Source organism: Schistosoma mansoni, chromosome 3, assembly GCF_000237925.1.
Source record: "Schistosoma mansoni strain Puerto Rico chromosome 3, complete genome".
Classification (NCBI taxonomy): domain Eukaryota; kingdom Metazoa; phylum Platyhelminthes; class Trematoda; order Strigeidida; family Schistosomatidae; genus Schistosoma; species Schistosoma mansoni.
This window is the reverse complement of record NC_031497.1, coordinates 10644-24958: the sequence shown is the minus strand read 5'-3', so window position 1 is coordinate 24958 and position 14315 is coordinate 10644. Positions and strand designations below refer to the sequence as shown.

Genomic DNA, 14315 nt, shown 5'->3' with positions numbered 1-14315 from the left:
TTTTAAAAATTTTCTGTTTATCATAGATTACAAGTACGATCCATGTGGAAGTGTTTCAAAGTAATAGTTTTGTAATATCTCTTGGATTTTATTAGTTCTCTAGTTAAATCCTGACACGGATTCGCCAAGCTTGTTGAGTGTATGTGGATACGACCGAAGGATATCACTTTTGTCGTACGTAACTCAACCTTTCAATAACAAACGATGAGATACTGATTCTTACTAACTTCATAAATATTTTACATTATCTCAATGTTCAAGTAAATGATGGGATACAAGTAGTGTAGCGGATTTGCATGTCTCATGAATAACATTTACCAGACAAGTAGTAGCCCCCCCCTCTCGAAATGCTCTCACATGGTCACGCATATATAGTCTACGTCAGAGAAGTCCTACTCGTTGCCTTCTCGTGACGGAGGTGATCTTTACGAAATTAAGAGGACGGAAAGCGAACGTCCGGCGCTCCAACCGGGTTACTGAACACGGCGCGTCCACCTAGGTGAGTTGGCAAACCCTCATTCCAAACTAATGGTGCACATGGGCTCCAGTATCCTGAGGGAACAAATGGTGTATGAATCAATCGTTGGTTACCGGCTACCATGGGACTGCATCTCCTCACGATGCTCCACTGCCTTGTGGATCAGACTTTTAGGTCAAAGGCTCGGCATGTGGCCCCCTAAGCAAACCACCTGCTTCAGTTTGGGCACCTGGGTAGTATCACAGCCCTCACAAAAATTGAATGAGATTTGTGTGGCGCATATATATCTGGTGCCCCTTTGTACTAATATTTATGCGTTTAAATTAATAAATACATAAAACTAGAAGTGAACAATAGGACGAGTTGGCCGTCCAGTGCTTTTCGGTTTCCCATGGTGGGCTAACTTCAATTGACTCGTGATCTCAACTATTGAAGCATGAAAACGTCAACAGTTCTGGAGATTCCCTATGGAGAAATACTAGTTTCTCTCCATTATATGCTCTATCAGTTCAGTATTCATTATAAATCTCTTTAATTAATTGAATAAACGATCATCAACTTTCACAATTTCTGTAAAGATTTGTAGAGTTTTACAGTTAAAAAAGATGATTCAATGGGGAAAAGTTTTAGATAACGTCATTCGCTAACGCTATTTAATTGTTCTCATAATTAATTTAAGCAAATATTAGTCTGTCATAAAATAGAAATTGGTTGCGTTAGTAACAAAAACATTAAAAGGTGATCAAAATATCAAAGTTACGCAATTTTAAAACAGGTTATAAGAATGGGTATAATGGTTAATGCGAAAATATATGGTTGACTACTCACCTGATGAATATAAGAAAGAAACAAATACCTGTAAAATAGGCACACAATGATCAAGTTCTTCAACTTTCATTGTTATTACTCTTAAGTTTGTTACGTAATTTCAAGTTAATATGCTGAGTACAGCATCCAGCGGTTTTCATGTTTAACTTCAATCAATCAGTGATATTGTGGAACTGTTTTTCAATATCACTGGTGTGTAACTAACGTCAAGTAGATTATGCAATATAACAATCCTTACACGATCTTTTACAGTAATGACAAATGAGTTTGCTTACCTCAACATCAGTTAAAACGTAAGGAAAAGTCATGTTAGCGAAATTCATTTATCGTGTAAAAGTAATTCAACTTGGTGTTTTTAGAATTATGTCTCAATTCAAGACACTCCTTATCACTACATTGATACCACTTATCACCGTTGACGTTAAACAAGATTGAATGTAAAATAGTAGGGTTCCTTATGGGTGGTACAGACACCGTAGAGTTACTAATCATAAATTTAATGAGCCATAATAAACAATTTAAGTTATTTCAGTGTAACAAATTGTATTCAACACGGATTTTATTATATTTGGCCTCTGGTTGGCAGAGGGATCCAGAACATGGATTTTTTTCTACATAGGACTCCTCAGCTTTATGTATCTGGATACAGTAGCTCAGTGATTAACGCGTGGGCGTGCGAAGCATAAGATAATGATTTTGAATCTTATTGAAAACATCAATATCGGGACACAATTACATCAAGATGAAGGGTCCTAAACATGAGAAAAGGTGTACCTGGAATTATGCTGATAACCGTATAGCGAATATGATTAAATTTGCCATATAACTCTTTGTCGTAGCAATTTAGTCAGAACTCATATACTACTACGTAGATAGATCAATTATTATTCTGAATATATGCGAAACAGAATCATAAACTCATATTTTATTTTCCTATTTGTGTTTTCCTCCGATGGATTAAATGAAACTTCATGTTTTTTTATAAGAAAAAGAATACAGCAAACAGTATTTCCGGTTCAGACAGCAACAAACCACATGTAAACATCTTTGGTACAGATTAAAACAATACAGAATAGTATATTAGTCATATATCAAAAGATGTTTAGAGATAAAATCAAGTTTCCTGTTTGCTTTAGTAAATAATGGAATAAAGATTTTCCTAGCTGTGTATCAATGAGATTTTTGATACCGTGTAATTTATACGATTAACAAAGGTATTTGTGAGTTATGTAATTATGAATGTTCATCCATTTTCGCTTCAGGGGTGGAGGATAATACGTAGACATATTTATTGATGTACTTGAGTGATTGTGTGGTTGACAGAGATTCATGGAATTCTAAAATACCTTTGTCAAATACTACTGAATAGCAATTTAGTAGTTAGTTTTTCCAAATTCAATCCATTTTTAAAAGATAAAGAGACAAACATTAGGTAATTTCATTGATAACGGTTGAACTCTGTCGGTCATGATATCGTATTTAAGTGTTTGGAATTATTCTACGAACACGAAATTATTGGGAATCGGTTGGTTCTTATGGGATTGAAATGGTTTGTATAGATTGCTCAACATGATTTTCTATCGTATGCGGAATAACTATTTTTATTGAAGAAATATATTACTCAGGAGAAACATTTTAGTAGTTATTTGATCCAAATTTGGGACTGTTGGCTTATGCATACTAGAAATCCATGATGAAGGTAAGAAACTTTATTTCTTTTTATTGTTGTAACGAGTAAGATTTCACTCACGGTTTGTGACACTACATTTCTTTAAGATTACTATTATACGTAGACAGAAGTGAATGTATGTCGACAGCCCATACATGAATTTGAATGAAGTTATGTTTCTTGATGTTATCTAAGAATGTGTTATAACATGTGGGTGCGTGCGTGCCCTGTAATTAGTATATGAACGTTATAAGACCGCCAATAAGAGAGCAGTGAATTTATTGATCGCCCAATGATACACAAAATCGTATGAGCAGTCTTGAGTACTAATCGGTCCTGCTTTCTACCTAGCCCAGCCGGTTAAGTCCAGAACACCAATAACAGCCTCTACAATATGAATCATTAGTAACAAACATACTAGGTTTATACACCAACCAAACAGACCATATCGTACCATAAAATAGAAAATAACATTTATACAAGATTTGGCCAAATGTGGCTGTGAAAAGGTGGAAAGTAATCAATAGACTGATGATAACTCAAGAATCGTATAATAATAGTTCATATGTCAAAATAAAGCTTATGATAAGAGGAACACGAATACGATTAGGTCAGTTACTTAACGATTATACAATAGGAAATATACATATTACATTGGTCAATAAATAGTTCTCAAAAGCTACCATTCACAATTCTCTTCGGGATACAACAGAATGGAATGTACATATTCGTCCAGGAATCTATGACTCTGAATGATTCTTAGTCTGGTGTTAATTAATTTCAAAATCCATTTCCAATTCCACAGTTCAAATGAGATTTTTGTTACATTTATATGAAAAAAGCATTTGTACTTCTTTTTTGTCACCAAACGATGGGTTTGATCGACTCAATTACTACAAAAGTATGTTATTATTGATTAGTGATAAAATATGTTATCAAGATTAACTATTTCTGACAAAAAATTACACGTTTGAGGATTGTATATTATCATAATTGAAAGCGTGAGTCAATTGAAGCTAGACCACCAAGGAAAACCTGGAAGCACTGCTTGACGGCCGTTTCGTCCTATTGTCGGACTCTTCAGTAGTGCGCACTCACGACCTCGCCTCGCGAGATTCGAACCCAGGATCTCCACAAAACCCCTTCTGATTATATATTCGATAGGAAAACCATTTTTTCTTTTCAAGACCATATGGTGGTGAGAAATCCAAGTTTGGGTAGATCATTATAAATAAACATATTATTCCCTAACTTAAGGTCACACTTCTCACATATTTTTCCCTGTATTATTGCAGTACCATGTACATACTTAGTTTATGCACACATTCTCTGAGTATTAGGCATAAAGCTTCTTACACATTCTTAGGTATCTTACTATCCCTATCAAACGTTAAGAAATGCTTGCATTGAAAATTATAACACTATACTATGTACTATTTCATGTGAAACCACAAGAATTATAAAAGTGACCATTTGTCTGTTTTTTTAGTTTTTCAGAACATTTTTGAATCGTTGTAAAAAGTGAACTTTATTGCCGGTATTACTTCAATAAACCATTAGTCAAATTCTATCTAAAAAATAATAAGTAATTTCAATAGTTGAGATCATGAGTGAAGCTAGATCACTATGGAAAATTTGGAAGCACTGTTTGACGGCCGTCTCGTCTTATTGTGGGACTCCTCAGTAATTAATATTCTATGTAATATACTTAGCGTGACTGATATTATTGATTTACAGAATATTGTATTCTTAATATTTAATAAACTCGATAATGGTTATTACAATGACTGAAATCTTTAAAAGAGTCCTACGATTCTTTTAATTATTCAAATCTAATATTTTTGTTTGTTTCATTAACCCGATTTAACCTAAAAAAATTAACTTTTGAACCAATTATTTATATGGATCTAATAGAAAACACGTTCATTTATTTATAGCAGGAAACTTTGTACTAAACTTTTGTACTAGTTAGCACTCTATAGTGTTTCCGGAAGATCACATTAAACATCTGATGGTGCACCTGAAATTGAGTCCCTTACACTAGTGTCTACATTGAAACTTGATATATAGAATTCAATTAACACTAAGTAGATGAACAAGCATGGTGTTGAAAGTACTGGGTTCGAGTTCCAGAGTGAACATCAAATCTCAGATGCAGGTACATCCAGCTGACCAGTCCCAAATAGGACGAAACGTGCATCCTGGATTCCACTGCTAGCCACTAACCATCTTTGCTTACCATGCTTGTGAACTAAGGCTATATCGAAGCGATACGCACAGTATGCACATATGCCAATTAGAGACTGACCAGTTGCAGTCCTAACAAATCGATGGGAAGATTCAAACAAACAATACTAAGTGAATTCAAACTTCACCCCATTGCATAAGCAAGTGACTATCAGGACTCAGTAGCTAAGTGGGAAACGCGATGGCGATTGAAGAGAACGATACTGGGTTCGAGTCTCAAAGTGACACATCAAATCTCAGATGCAGGTACACCAGCTGACGTGTCCCAAATAAGACGAAACGCGCGTCTTGAATTCCACTGTTAGCCACTAACCGTCTTTGCTTATAAAGCTTATAACTTCAGGCAATATCGAGGCAGTCCTCACTGAAGTCCTATGTAACAATGTGAAGATACAGGTATACAACACCAAGTGAAAATAAATTCTAGAGTTTAGAAAACTTAGCTAAAAGTAAAATGATGATAAATAATCATCATCATCATCACCACTCAGAAATCGTAGTAAACTCAACAACAACAAATAGGCAAACAATATTCTCCATGAATGTTTAACTATCAACAAAATAAAATCCATTGTGATTACATACAATACTTTATTTGAATTTGTCATTTCATCTAAAAATAAAAAGGGGAGAAAAAAAGGGGAAAAAAATTTTCAAAAAAAAGATATTTGGTTTGTATCGTTTCCATCATCATCATCATCAACATTCATTCATTCAATGTTCAACTGATGAAATAATTTGCATATAAATTGGTTTACATTTTAATGGATGACTTTTAACAGATTATGAATGATAGTGACCATATGATTGATTGTTTGTCTTATTTGTTTAAAATCAAATATCACTTGCTATTTAGATAAAATAATCAGTGTAAAATAGTGGAAATCATGAGTCAATGGAAGCTAGAACGCCATTGAAAACCTAAAAGCACTGGATGGCAGTTTCGTACTATTGTGGGACTCCCCGGCAGTGCTCATCCACGACCCCGACTCCCAAGACTCGAACCCAGAACTTATCAGTCTCGCGCGTGAGCGCTTAACCTCTAGACTACTGTAAGATATCAGCTCACTGAAGACAATGATGGATGGTTGATCAATTCCTTGGATTGGTTGAAGTTAGAAATTAACACCATTGGATGCCGGCCGGCTCAGTGATCCAACTATATGATCAACTATATAAAAAAATTCATGACAATCAATATTGAAGAATCATACTACTTAAACACTAATAAATCACCCAATTTGAAATAACACTGAATGATGTTTATCATATTTCAACTACATCCAAATTGAATTCATAGTATTGAATAAGATTGAATACAAATGATAAGATGATACTTAACCATTTAGTTACATAGTTTGAGTGTATACACTATTGTTATTTTTTCTCAAAAATCTATTCATTTATTGTACCTTGACTCAAAGTCCATCTACAAATTTCATAGATCAAACGAATTATCAGTGTATAGTAAACAGTTGTATGATTGGTATTGGTTCCAATTATTTGTATAATAACACTGTAACGTATAACGTTATTTCAAAACGTAGTCGGAATATTTCAATACGGTTGGTGACATTCTATGAACATTTTTTAAATACTATTTTTTATCTTCATAGTTGAAAGCATGAGTCGATTGAAGATAGACCAAAAAAGGAAAACCTGGAAGCACTGGAAAGCCGTTTCGTCCTATTATGGGACTCCTCAGTAATGCGCATCCACGATCTCGCCTCACGAGATTCGAACCCAGGACCTACCTGTCTCGTGCCAGAGCAATTAACCGATAGACCAGTGAGCCGACGCCTGATGGTTTTCATTGATGGTCTAGCTTCAATTAACTCATGCTTTCAACTATGAATATACTGAAATCTCCACAAAACCCCTTCTGATTATTTTTTATGTTGAATTACAACTTCTTAGTCAAAAACAGAACGTTAGTGTGATGAATTGTCTACTGTCGGATCTCGGTTATTGATGAAGACTCTTTTTACAGTGAACTAGTTTTTATAATCCAATTAACTGTATAATAACCGCATGTTCATTTGGAAATGACTTTTAGATGAATTACAGAGATTCTTCAGAGTATTTATGATTACTATCGCTGTAAAATAATTGTGCAATATCACAATCGGAATAAAGCTACAATGGGAAACTACTGAATATCAGTTCACTGGTTAACGAGTGAAGTACTCAAGGTATTACGTAGACATTCGAAAGTTTGATTCTCAGTAGAGTTGTAGATGCATACTTTTGCGGATTTCAACGAAACATCTCTTCAGTATTTCAAGGTTCTGGATAATATTTCAGCAAACATGAGTATGTGATTTGACCTGTGTACACAATAAACTAATGATCAATCGTGGTGATTAGCTTTGTTTGTTCAAAGTAATTTATAAGGTTCACATGTCCTTTCCTACCATACAGACGAACAGACTTCGAGCAAAAATTCTCGCTATACTATCTGAATAATTCTTCCGTAAAATATAATGTCAATAGAATGATTTTAGTCTTACGATTAAGTGCTATGGCTTATTATGCTTATATACAATCTACAGAGGGAAGATTAACCGTTTGGTAGGCTCAACATTACCATTTTGAATGTCATCAGCACTAAACAAGGATATCTTAATTCAATGCGTAAACGTCAATGTCATGTTCTCGATTCAGTTTGGAGAGTCCTTATGGGATATTTTACCGATTAATTGTTACAGTCAACACATTGATAAATAGAAACGAATTACTACATTTATCACATCTACTGATACTCTTTAGGAAGCTTGTGTTAGCTTATTACCAATACCATTATGTAAACGTTTAAAACACTAATTGATTTAAGATTTATCGTGGATGCGCACTTCTGAAGAGCACAATTCTAGGACAAAACGGCCGTCCAGTGCTTCTATGTTTTCAGTGGTGGCCTATCATTAGTCGATTCATGGTATCAATCAAAACTTAAAAATCTCCACAACCCTATATTGTTATTTACATTAAAATTTATTCCATACGTGAACTTTTATTTCGCTGTTATGTCTAATTTCTGCTATATTATATATATTGTAGAAACATGGACATGTCATTCAGTCAATAAATCTAAATTAAGATCGTCAATAAGCACCATTGATATTGTGCCGCAATATGGGCTTCAGAATAAAGCATATATTTCAGTGGAATGTCCGACAACCCAAACCATCATATACTGCGATGGTTTGTTTTCAGTTGAGATTATCATTGAATTTCAGGTATTGATACTTACTAGCGCGCTATCAGTTGTATCAATCACTGTTACACTAATCCTATCCGTACTGTAAGTTAGATGATGATCAGAACTTTCATTCACCAGAAGTAAAAATTTTAAAACGAATGAATGTGTAACAATTTTCACAGTCGCATTCACGTATGTTCAATTTATACTTACATAATGTGCTTATATTTATTCATCGTTTCATTATAAATAAACATAATATTACAATAATTTGCAATACTAGGTAAGCTAACTCTACATTACATCATTCAGATAGGCTTCAATACATTTTAAAGTGTTGTTAGTTGTCCTTTCAGCAGTTATCTAGAGATTAAGCGCTCGCGCCCGAGACGGGATCGTGGATGCGTACGGCTGAGGAGTCCCACAATAAGACGAAACGGTCTTCCAGTGCTTCCAGGTTTTCCATGGTGGTCTAGCTTCAATTGGCTCATGATTTTAACTATAAAATTACTGAAATATCCACAAAAACCCCTTCAGATATGTATATGTACATATTTAAGTTTGACATAATCTATATGCCACTAGTATATATGTTACATCACTAATCTGCATAAAGCGACTCAATCTTTTGTTTGTCTTAGTAACAGTTTAATAGATGACCAGAGTATCATATTACATTATATTCGTTCACACCTTAAATTAGCTTTACAAGTAGTGTCTTTAAACTTGTAACAAGATTCTTGTTACAAAATAGTTTATATATCAAAGGAAAAGAAGTATCAAGTGATGGTCTACCCATCATCAGTTAAAATTTCAAGCTTCCCATGTTTCATGCATGAAGTTATGTTGAATAGGTACTGATTGGGCACGACTTAACGGCAAATAAGACGGCTACTCTTAAGATCATTCGTTCCAGCTAGACGCGAAATATGAGAAAAGAAAATTCAACTTATCAGAGCAAAAAATTTATAATTAGAAAAAATATCACCGTTTCCATACATTTCTCCTGACTTAAAATGATAATTTATAAGTAAGTAAATTATTTACTGAGTATTCCACTTGACTAGTATGATTTACGGTTCAAGATTTCAATAGTAAACTGTATACTATCCCACCGAATCCTTTTCAACAAAGAATAATCAGTTTTTCTGAGTATTTGTTGAAGATTACTCCGAAATGAACAAGCGAAATGAACAAGCCACTCCGAACAAGGCATAATTATATATATATATATATATATGTCATCCATCAGATTAAATATGAAACATATCACCATCATTAAGAACGCGTTACTGTACTCGTCTATTTGACGATAGAAGAATTTTAAACATTACCGTAGATCCTGAGTTAGATCCAATGTTACGGGATGCATACTACTGGCAAGATCCATAGGCGGACGACAAAGTTTTTTTGTGTTCTAGCTAACAACACTGATTTAGAACTAAGAGTTAAGAATGTTTCTTTATTAACGATCACATCATTTGAATTCACCTAGTATTGTTTGTTTGAATCTTCCCATTGATGTTTAGGACTGCAATTGATCAGTCTCTTGTTGGCATATGTGCATACTGTGCGTATTGCCTCCATATAGCCTTAATTCACAAGCATTATAAGCAAAGATGGATAGTGGCTAGCAGTGGGATCTGGGACGCGCGTTTCGTCCTATTTGGGACTCGTGAGTTGGATGTATCTGCATCTCAGAGTTGATGTTCATTCTGGGACTCGAACTCGCTTCAAACGCCATCGCGTTTTCCACTTGCTTGTGCAGTGCGGTGATGCAGATACATCCGGCTGACGAGTCACAAATAGAATGAAACGTGCGTCCTGGATTCTATCGCTAGTCACTATACATCTTTGATCACATTAATTATACAACGTTGTTCATTATTATCTATATCTTTCAAATCAAGTCAGTCTACTTACATATTCCTAAGATTGTTATGAAGTATTCGGGTGTTCTACTCACTAAGTTATAAAATATACACAAATAACAAGAAATACATATTAATTATAATGTTGTTTTTTCAGCATCATTGGTACTTTTCTAGGAATGATGTTGGTTATTTTACGAAAGATGAGAGAAACATATCCCCTGAATATAATAATGTTAATTTTATACGTGAGAAACCATTATTTCACTGATAATCATTTATTACTTATAATAATTATATCTTTCCGACCGATATGACTGTAATCTTGAATCACATTCACTAACAGAAACCAGTGCATATTGATTGGATGTACATATCCGTCTACTGACCCTTTGTAGGTGTTACTAGATCAGCTAACAGGCATTTAAATGGTCAGGGAAATATGGTTGGGCAATCATAAACTCATCACATACTATTCTGTAACATCGGCGTTGACTTCATCATGATCAGCGGCAACTTTCATAAAGCGATGAAATTTCTGTTTGAAGAATGAAACTATTTCTTACAAAATTGATGACTGTTTGTCAATCGAAGTATTTGTTGATTGCAAATATGTGTTGAGTTTAGCTATAGTGTATTCAAAGTGCAACTAAAATAAAGACGAAACAGAATTCAAGAGCACTTTAGTGCATGTGTAAATCTACAAAGTTTTTAAAATAACATGGGACTTAATGTGTCTCTGGTTGTCTATAAACCCCTGAGAAATAACCAGTTTTATTATATCATTCTACCACAGTACATCTACTATACAGTCAACTCCTTTACTCTAATACAATTAACCAAAGGTATGTAGTAATAAAGGAATGAACGCTCCAGACATAGCAGGTGTCAATCTAAATAATTTCGCTGATTTATTACTGGTAAACTAACAGTTAAAAGAAGATATTCTTGCAGAACTCTCTTTATTCTTTACTAAAGATAATCAAAGCCAGATGATTTCAGCATTTTGATATATATTGTGAGCTCAGCTTTACATGGGTTGGTAACAACTCACGTAGATAGTTGTGTGCATAAATTATTCGATATTGATATATTTATGATGCCCCAATGAGCAGCAATTAGAATTTATGATGTTTCGCTGATTAGTTCAAGTCTAGATAATTCAGAGGACTAAAATACAATATTTACTTCAATAATAATCAAAACATTTCATCAAGCCTATATCATTGAATTATCTAGTCAACACGGTTCTGCACAAGACAGCACTGCGTGGATTTGTGTGTGCTAGCCAATGTCAGAAATGTACCCTTATCAATTTGAAACATACATTTTGTAACTATCCCATACACCTTCTGGCAAATATCTAACAGACGCTTTTTAATTTCTACATAGGGAGCGTGTATTTCTGTAGCTCAAGGATACTCTGTCATCAATGCGTGTGTTCTAGTAAAAGTCGGAGCATGGGCTATTGCATTCGTGTTGCTTTCGATTTTGGTTCCGATAGGTATGGTTATAAAGACCGACTTAAGTGAACATACAAGTGCATTAATCATTTACTGTGCTGCTGAACTTTTCATAACTACGGTGGTATTTACCGGTCTGATGATAGCGGATCATAAAAAGGTGAGTCATTCTAAATCCGAAGAAGAATTTATTAATCTGGGTCATTACTTACATATTTCAGCTCAGACTTTTACACATACTCATTAATTGATCACAAACTACTGTAATATGATATTTCACAATAACTGATTTCATTGTATTTTATGTTTCACAGATAGCTTTGGCTGTCTTTGTGGCCGGGGTACTGGCCATATTGATTCCCGTGAGTTTCTAGTCTATATTTTGCAAATTGACTTAAAACGATACAAGTCATGAGTGAGAGTAATAAGTTGTTCATTTACTTATATCATATTGACTATAAAAGTGACAACTATGTAGTATGATTGATAGTTATATCTATTTGAAGAAATTGTATTTCTGGAGTTGTATCTGGTGTCTAGTGCGTTTGTGATGAGCTAGTATAAATCAAGTATCTTGTTTGTACTCGTTTCATGATGGATGGTTGAAGGTCTCTGAAAGTGTTTAGTAAATGCTGTCTATTTGCCGGAATATCCTAAGCATTCCGATATGCATTTAAACAAATTATGATTACTGGGTATTCATTGGTTTTTATTGCGACACACTCGCTTCAATGACAAGTTAGAACACTGATCTTTCAGAAAATATGTTCATGTAATGTTCCTTATATCACAGTTTTACAAGTTTGAGGTGTTTGATCTCTGAACTGGATTGTTTAATTCTGAAACTTTCATTGTTTTTCTAAGTAACTTCAGTCTCGCACTCCTTAAAAAGAATTGGCGTTCAGAATTTCTCCACAGTGACTAACAACTTGCTCTGTTGATCTAAAATTCTATAAAAACTATTGTTCATCAGGGTTTATAGGTTACCACACGATACTTACAAATTAAAGAACTTTGAGGTTTTCTGATAAGCGTAGTTTAACATTTCTGCTAAGGTACTATATATCCTTGAAAGTGTAATGACTTTTTGTAATATTCGGCCCGTTTAATTTCGATCAAACATAATATTGAGAAATAAGGAGTCCATTCGATTTCCTTAGCTTGTCAGTCATTTATCTTTGATTATTCTTTTTTAGAGTACGATAGATATGGCCATCTAGCTTTGGATGGAATTAGTTTCCATTTGTTGGTATACATTATCGTTTATGAGTAACCTCTTATCGTTCAAAATGTCGTCCTTTCACTTATGACTATTGTGGTGCCTTCCTTCTTAAGAGGGATCATGATTGTATTCTTCCTCGTTTTCTGTTTACGTAGAGCCTTCCGTTTTTACGCCTTTAGTCGTAAGCAGTTTTCCTTACATCAACCCAAGGACACTACTACTTGTATTATTTGTTGTTAAGTTTCTTCATTTAGTCTTGATGTTTTATATGATGAATTCAGCGGTATGAAGAATCTCAGCATCGAAAAATCTGATGTATTGTAATTCATTTCTTTCTGAACTAGACGTCCTATTACCTTGGTCGAAGGTTGTTTTAATAAGCTTATTACTTAGTCGTTTGTTTCTACTTCCGTACTTTACATGTTTTACATTAATCAGATCAATTATAATCTTTCGTTTTACATTCTTTTTTCAGCTTGCTATTGGTTTTGGACAGCTTACATTTGGCACAAATCTCAGCTATACTTTCAATCCGGATTACTGTATAGCAGCATTAACTTTATTCACTACGCTATTGGGATTTTTTGTTACTAGCAGTGTAGAAGTTCATTTCATTGAGGGATTAATCAAAAATAAACTTCTGTGAATGTATCGTTAAAAGCATATATATATATATATATATATATATATAATCTAATTTGATACTTATTTATCATAACCGCATGACTTACATGTTTTCACAACCAAGATTCATTAAAGTAAACAAACATAAACCCTTGTGTTCTATCATTCAGACTTTCGATGGTGAAAGGCGTCGTCAAGTATCATATAGACTATACGTATTTAGCTGAAATTTAGTGCTATTGGTTGGAACATAAAACATTTAGAAGAATAAATTGGCTTGATTTCAGTCATCATTTAATCCAACATCACCGTAATGAACTTACTCTTTATTAGGATATATTTAATTAGAAAGTTTAGATTATATATAGATGAATAGACTATAGGTTACAAAAGATTGGGTTGAATAATTTCAGGTTTCTTTTTTTCAAAAACCTAATTGTAAGTAGATTACATATGCCCAAATTACAAATTAATGTCATTGTCATGCTTTCAACTATGAAAGTACTAAATCTCCACAAACCCCTTCCAATATCATTATACCTAATTATATGTAATTTAGACAAAAAAAACTGGTTGAAAACTGGAGTATTAAAGATTAGATACTGAATAAGATTACAACGGCTTTTCTTAATTCATGATATTTCGAAGTTGATTGACTTAGATTAGATTATTATGTATCATCATTCTCCCAAGGATTAATCAAACCAAAATATA

The 14315-nt window shown here is 33.8% G+C and overlaps 1 protein-coding gene across 1 annotated transcript; it reads left to right on the top strand.

Moving 5' to 3' along the window:
* Positions 1-6771: 6771 nt before the first annotated feature.
* On the top strand, positions 6772-13737 carry Smp_121930.1 (hypothetical protein). The gene is made up of 8 exons (XM_018798816.1): positions 6772-6787; positions 8280-8423; positions 8459-8523; positions 8563-8613; positions 10450-10540; positions 11685-11915; positions 12070-12117; positions 13453-13737. Exons 2-8 carry the CDS (start codon positions 8355-8357, stop codon positions 13621-13623), a joined length of 726 nt encoding a protein of 241 aa, XP_018650668.1. The 5' UTR covers positions 6772-6787; positions 8280-8354; the 3' UTR covers positions 13624-13737.
* The last annotated feature ends 578 nt before the right edge of the window (positions 13738-14315 follow it).

Coding starts and splice junctions, on each gene's coding strand:
- Smp_121930.1 (XM_018798816.1), top strand. CDS start 8,355: ATGGGCTTCAGAATAAAGCATATATTTCAGTGGAATGTCCGACAACCC. Junction 8,524..8,562: donor ACACTAATCCTATCCGTACT/GTAAGTTAGATG, acceptor ATTCACCAGAAG/TAAAAATTTTAAAACGAATG. Junction 11,916..12,069: donor TGATAGCGGATCATAAAAAG/GTGAGTCATTCT, acceptor TATGTTTCACAG/ATAGCTTTGGCTGTCTTTGT.